The 7,361-nt window shown below is 36.3% G+C and overlaps 1 protein-coding gene across 1 annotated transcript in view; it reads left to right on the top strand.

The window, feature by feature from the left end:
- The first annotated feature begins 694 nt into the window (after nt 1–694).
- The window catches only part of LOC107693181 (tyrosine-protein kinase receptor TYRO3), a 19,134-nt gene continuing 12,467 nt past the window's right edge, over nt 695–7,361 (top strand). Inside the window, exons 1-4 of the mRNA XM_016492476.1 lie at nt 695–998; nt 2,935–3,118; nt 5,087–5,187; nt 5,297–5,467. Of these exons, the coding sequence (XP_016347962.1) occupies nt 941–998; nt 2,935–3,118; nt 5,087–5,187; nt 5,297–5,467 (514 nt within the window). The 5' untranslated portion in view covers nt 695–940. The remainder of the gene's footprint in view (nt 999–2,934; nt 3,119–5,086; nt 5,188–5,296; nt 5,468–7,361) is intronic.

Genomic DNA, 7,361 nt, shown 5'->3' with positions numbered 1-7,361 from the left:
TTAAATGTGTGCATATATGTAGTATTTATAGAGTTTTAGCTTTTAGTTTTAATTACTTTTTCTTATTTGTAAGTCGCTTTGGATAAAAGCGTCTGCTAAATGACTAAAAGTAAAGTAAAAAGTATGTAGTGAAAATTAATGAATAAATTAGAAAGTAAACAAAAAGTATGTAAAAGCAAGAGACTGTTAATCAATATACTCTTTTAAAGTACGTTGACACAATGTTTATTGTAGAAAAGTCATGCAAATAATTTTGAATTAAAAAACGTTTATCTTCATATTTATACATAACTTTATTACATAAAAACTGTTTATTTGTTTATATGTTATTATTACTTTTATTTTATTTGTATTTGTAAAATATGATGGAAAATATAATTTACCATGTATTTATTTATTTATGAAATGATCAAACAATATAATAAAAACCAGTATAACAGACAATTATTTAATTTGTAATAAAAGCCTGTATAAAATCCGATTATTTAATTTGGCAAAACAGCATGCTGTCTTTATAGTATAATATACATGAATATGCCTTTAGCTTCAAAAAGTTTGAAAACCCCTGCTGTAAATAACATTTTGATGTTTATGCTGTTGTGCGGTGTAGTTGCGTCACGTGACGTAAGGGGGCGCTTCTCCGACACCTCAGATGATTCATTTGCTACTGTTTTTCTAAACCGAGCTGCTTGACTTGAACGATGATCACCGCGCTCTCGCGAACTCGTGTAGGATTTATCAAAACAATGAGCAAAATGCTACTTTTACCGGCTTAACCTACTGCCTTGATTTAATAAATGCAAGAGGTTCATTTTGAAGTTGAAATTCCGGTGAAGAATATAATGGGATTTACGAACACCAAGTTAATTCATTAATCACCGCTGTTCAAACTTTCCTGAGGTGGAGGAGATAACTTAGCTCTTTAACAGAAGATGTTATAATGGGGGGTTCTTTTTGTATCCTGCTCTTTTTACTACACTTCAATGAGGGAATTCACGGTAAGTTTGTTTAATCATAATCGCGAGCGCAGTGTTTCATTAAACTCATCAGTGCTGATGATGTGTTGACGTGGATACTGTGTTTCACGGTAAACATCAGTTTAAGTGGACATATACGGGACATTTACTATAAACTCAAGCAGAAAGTGTCATAACCCTCTTTTATAACCTTTCGCATAATAATTTATCTTTATTGTTGTTGTTTTTTTATCAAATACTGACAGGATGTCATTACAGATTCAAAACTAATGGAGCCTAAACGAATTTAAACTAATTCGGCATCTGTTTTTTTTTGTTGTTGTTGTTGTTTGTGTGTTTTTTTTTTGTTTGTTTTTTTATATTTTAACCACTGGATTATAGACAGAGAATGTATTTGAAAAAGTATCCAGAAAGAGACTACTTTGTTTAGTTCAATGAAAAAGGCACACTTTTGTTATGCATCATTATTTAACCAAATACAATTTTGGAGTTTAATTCTGCTAAAACAAACAGCCATTTAGAGTCTCTATTCTATTATAGCTGATAGATAGACAGACAGACAGACAGATAGACATACAGATAGATAGATAGATAGATAGATCGACAGACAGACAGACAGATAGATAGATAGATAGATAGATATGCTACTTTATTGATTGTAGAGTTACATCATGAACAGGTCACTGTAGTTTCCTCTTTCCTGGGAAATGAATGTGATCTTTGATGCAGATGTTTTGGCCAGCTGTGTTGTGTTGTCACAGTGGAGATCTTTCCGACATCTGCAGCATGCATGACGTCTGCTGTCCACAGTCAGAACGTGCACACTGTCAGAGATGCCAGAAATGGACCCAACACAATAGACGTCTTAGAAAAGTGCACAAAAGCCTCTTGAAGGAAATATGAAGTTTCTTTACAAATTTTTGAGGCGTAGATTACATATTGCACATGTCTTGTTCTGCTATTCTCTGTCTTTTTTTTGTGATTTACTTTACAATTAAAGGCAGGAAGCCACCAAGAAAGCGTGTGATGTGAATTACTGTGTTTTTTAAAGGAATAGTTCACCTAAAAATGAACATTTGCTGAAAATTTTGCAGGCCATTAAAGATGTAGGTGAGTAGAATTTAGAATAGATTTGCAGAAATTTAGCATTACATCACTTGCTCACCAATGGATCCTCTGCAGTGAATGGGTGCCGTGAGAATGAGAGTCCAAACAGCTGATAAACACATCACAATAATCCACACTTGTGAAGTTGTGAAGGGGGAAGTCGTGGCCTAATGGTTAGAGAGTTGGACTCGTTGTGGGTTCGAGTCTCGTACCGGCAGGGATTGTAGGTGGGGTGAGTGAATGTACAGCGCTCTCCCCTTCAATACCACGACTGAGGTGCCCTTGAGCAAGGCACTGAACCCCCAATTGCTCCCCGGGCGCCACAGCAAACGATGGCTGCCCACTGCTCCGGGTGTGTGTTCACGGGGTGTGTGTGTTCACTGCTGTGTGTGTGCGCTTTGGATGGGATAAATGCAGAGCACTAATTCCGAGTATGGGTCACCATACTTGGCCACATGTCACGTCACTTTTTCACTTTAGAAACGAAAAAGCTGTGATTTGTTTGGAACAAATCCATTATTATGATGTTTTTAACTTGAAACCATTGTTTCCAGATAAAATTCCAGTCTATCCATAATATTGCTGTCTTTTGGGTGAACTATGTAATAGATATAGATAGATAATATAGATAATAGATAGAGAGTTTAATTATGCTATGAAATTCATATGTATGCACAATTTAGATTTGTTTACCAAAAATCCTTTTAAGCATTTATGCATAAGCATTTGAATCTTTACTAGAACTCTCTCCGATCATGAAATGATCAGCTTATCAAGTATGTCCAAATGTCTTGATGTTACTTCGGTCTTAAGTTTGCTTTAGAAACATGTCACACTGTGTGTCCTCCAGGATTACGGTTCACCAAAAACCCTTCCAACCAAACGGTGACTCAGGGTAACATGGCCCGTCTGGGCTGTGCCTTTGAGGGTTTGAGTGAACCAGAGATCATCTGGATGAAGTACGGAGAGAAGATCTACAGCACTGATCAGATGTACATCACACTGGATGCACATCACTGGGAGACCTTTCACAGGTAGGAAAACATGAACCTGCAACTGGATATCCTGAATTGTTCAGCATAGATGTTTTTTCAGTGGTTAGAAATGAAATGTTACTTATTGACACTGTTTTCAGGCAAGAACTGACATCAGACTGTATGAAGGGGATGTTGAAACTAATTAGAATATATTATCATATGATTTGTCAAATCTCAAATTCACTATTTTCTAAGACAAGCGCCACTATTACTACTGTTTCTCAAACTAGTGTTAGCGTTTTGAACATAAACAACATGTGACTTGTTGACCTAAGTAATAGGGTTTTCAGACCATTTAGACAAGGCAGACACAGTAAAACAGTTTAAAAAATCAGATAGATGTACATTGAAGGAGATATATAGACACCAGAATATCATAGATATTTGTGGGTGAACTATTTTGGTTTGGGCCAGTAATATTTTGGTTTGGGCCAGTAAAAAAAAAAAAAAAAAAACTTTGTCTTTTACACTTTTTTTTTACCTAAAAGGGAGACTGTCCAGTTGTCATGAGACTGTGGCCTTGAGATTGCGACTCTGTATCACTGTCTGTATCAGTATAATTTTTTGTTTTATCACGGTGTGGGTGCAGAGCTAGAACACCAGAACCGTTGTTTGTGCTTCTTTGTTAGATATCACAGTAATTCCAGTAACTTTATCAAGGACTTTTCTGTCAAGTCTAACATGTTTGTTACTGTAGCAAGTAACTTTGCCCTTCAAAGTTATACAAGATTATTTTCACCATTGATAATACTAAGAAATGTCTCTTGAGCAGCAAATCAGCATATTAGAATAATTTCTGAAGGATCACTTGACACTGAAGACTGGAGGAATGATGCTGAAAATTCAGCTTTGCATCACGGAAATAAATTACATTCTAAAATATATTTAAATAGAAAACAACTATTTTGAATTGTAATAATATTTCACAATATTACTGTGTTACTGTATACAAATAAACACATCCATAAGAGACATCTTTCAAAGACATTAAAAAATCTTACCAACCCCAAACTTTTGAATGACTATATAAATCTAAATAAAGCTCACAAACAGTGTGTCACGCTATAGTAACCTTGGAGATCATTTTGAACTTGCTTTACTGAAAGCTGGCAGGGCTGAAAATCTCTTGCACGTGTTGTGACTCGTGACGTAGTCCAGTTGCCCAGTTCCTAGATGCTGATTTAGTCCAGTCTTAGACTAAACACAGTTTGGGTGGAAATTTGCTGTTGAAAGTGTTGCTTGCTGTAAGATTAGGCTAAAGAGGATAACAAACAGTGAAGAGAGAAACTGGCTTAGTGTATTACAGGAGTCACGTTTCCTTGCTGAATGCCACGCTGCCAGCATAATCTATAAATGTCTAGTTTCCTGTTGTGGGTGTCATAGCTGTAAACAAATGTATACGTCATGCGTCTCTTTTATGTGAATGCAAGTCATGCCGTTGTTTGCGCAACTGACCTTTGTCTACATAAATCTCAGCACTCTTAGACTGACTGGCTCTTGTCTAGTTGTAAAACTTTAAGACGGATGTGGCATTATTCCATGATCATTATTACTAGACAAAGTTGTGGCATTTGCTACTTTTCTAAGTCTATGTCAAGCCAAGTCACATTTATTTATATAGCACTTTATAAAAATACAGATAATAATAATAATAAACAAGAAAATAGCCGTGTTAATGTTGCAGAGTTCTTTGTGAAACAATTTTAGCTGTAAAGCAGCTCTAAAAAGACAATAGTGTCATTATCCACCTCAATTTAGTTCAATGTTGATTTGATTTAGTTCAGTAACAGTGTGAATGTTATAAATGTTTTATATAAATGTATGCATTTGTGCTCAAGGCACATTTGGTCAATAAATGTTATTTTGATTTACATCAACATGAGGGTGTGTAAATGATGCATATTTCATTTGTGGTTCATTTTACCCTTTAAATAGTGTCTGTTCTGAGTGTTTCTTTCTTTTTAGTGTTAAATCGGTGCAGCAACAAGATGCCGGGAAGTACTGGTGTGAGGTTGAATATCACGGCAGGATCATTTCCTCAGAGCCTGCTTGGATTACAGTAGAAGGTTTGTCAGTTGCTGCTTCAGAATCCATCAAGTAATCGATTTATTAAATTAGATCTTGTTGCTTTGGTGCAAACACTACATATATTGCCACCTCCTGCTTGTATTTTAGGTGTGCCTCATTTTGTGGTGGAACCCAAGGATGTGGCTGCATTTGCAGGGGAGCCCTTCAACCTGACGTGTGCTGCATCAGGTCCTCCAGAACCTGTGGAGGTGCTGTGGTGGCTTGGAGGCGAACAGAAGGGGGATTTCACACCCTCCCCCTCAGTTCTCTTTGTTAAAGGTGAGACACACCAAGGGTCTGTCCCAATACACACATTTGCGGTCTTTGCACTTGACCACTTGTCTTCTTACATGATATATCTCCGGTATTTGCCCCAAATTTTCAAGTGGGTGTGAGAACTGCAAGTGTGCGTAGAACGATTACTTGATGGGACACACTTACAACATGTGTTGTAAAAATTCAAGTGATGTTTTTACAGAGCTTAATTTACACATTTTGGTTTTTAATACTTTGTACTTTACAATACTTCTAAAATATGTGTTCAGTAGTCCCTATGTGACAGTTGAAGCAATTTACAACACAAAATGCAGACTCATCAATAAAATGTGCATCACTTGTTTTATTACAAAATTATGTGTAATATCTAATTCAACTTACACTGGAAATTTCCCTCAAACTTTCATGATCTTGTGAGATCCTGGACGTGATGAATAATGGGATATGCTTAGTTTCAAATACTGCTATAATGCTATAGTGTGGAATTGGTGGCATTTATCAGATCTGGGACATTTCTATGCATTACTTTCTGTCATGTACACACATTCTCAAGTGGCCAAGACCGCAAGTGCCCCAAAATCCTTTTGAAGCAAGTTCACTCAATTCACTCAACAGCCAACAGGCAGCCTTTCCAGTCATGCCCTGATCTTTGAAACTGTTTAGCAAGCTTACATTACAAATCATAAATGTCAACATACTGTATGTTCAAATCTAAACAGGCTAAAACTGTATTTTTTAGGTTAGTCTAATCTAATGCACATAAATGTTATAGAGAAAAGCCAATCCCATATGCTAATCATTGGCACTTTAAAGTAAAAAAGCATTACTTCCTTTCCAACAGTCACCATGTTGAGCGTTGCCATCTTCCCTCATTCATTTTCCACAAGTTGAACAGTTTTTAAAGTTAACCATTTAGAGTTAAAGTTTATGCTCTTGATTAGTTAGTTGCCTCTATGTCTCAGATGCATCTATGATTAGTTAGTTACTCCCCAATACTGCCCTGAAAACACTCCTATATTTCGTTATTCAATGGAAGTTTGTTTGTGAATAACATTAAACAGTCAGTGATCCTGTTGTATATTAATCACATTATGAAACATCGTGTGAAACATCTTTCAAATCTTCTATCGGATGATATATTGTGCAGATAAATTGTAGAACTGAGTCACTGGTTGCTGTGGAGTGACTTTGAGTTTGTACAAAGGTGTAACAGTAGTGTGTTTCCCTTTTAGTGGGGCAAGTTTGTGCTTACTTGTAGTGTAATATTACATGGGGTTGTGAGAGATTTTTAGCAATAGAGTGACTTTATGAATGTTTTTGGTATGTTTCATTACAGACTGTTACAAGTCATGTTCTTGTAGTAAAAAAGACGTCTGTTGGTGGATAATGTCAAGGCCAGTTTACTGCCCTGCCTTTACATTTTGTAACTGGATATTTTGTTCTGTTAGGGAATGCATTATAGTGATCAATACTGTCAGTGTGGTGAAGCCCAGTAAAGTAAACTTTCCATTTTAATAGCGTAATGCTGAGAAATCATTGAGTCATCATATCTATGTAAGACTGTGTGTCACGCGTTCATATTATCAGCCAGTTGCACCTATGGCATAAATGGGTTTTTGACTCACTCAGTGTTGAGCTGAGCTGTTGTTTTTTCTGAACAGTTTACTGAGGACAGATGACTCTGTTATGATTTAAAACAATGTCACAGCTGCCATGGCCTTGTTCACGAGGGCGGGCTGAGACATGAGATCAGGATGTTTTTTGTAATCTTTCTTTGAGTTATTGAGAAAACTCCTGTTGTCTGATTCACTCTTTTTGCAACTCACTTCTGCGCATCAAATTTTTTGCACCCTTAGATTCCAGATATTCAAATAGTTGTATCTTGGCCAAATATTGT

Source organism: Sinocyclocheilus anshuiensis, unplaced genomic scaffold (assembly GCF_001515605.1).
Source record: "Sinocyclocheilus anshuiensis isolate Anshui unplaced genomic scaffold, SAMN03320099.WGS_v1.1 scaffold222, whole genome shotgun sequence".
In the NCBI taxonomy this organism is placed as follows: Eukaryota; Metazoa; Chordata; class Actinopteri; order Cypriniformes; family Cyprinidae; genus Sinocyclocheilus; species Sinocyclocheilus anshuiensis.
This window is presented reverse-complemented; position numbering and strand designations above follow the sequence as displayed.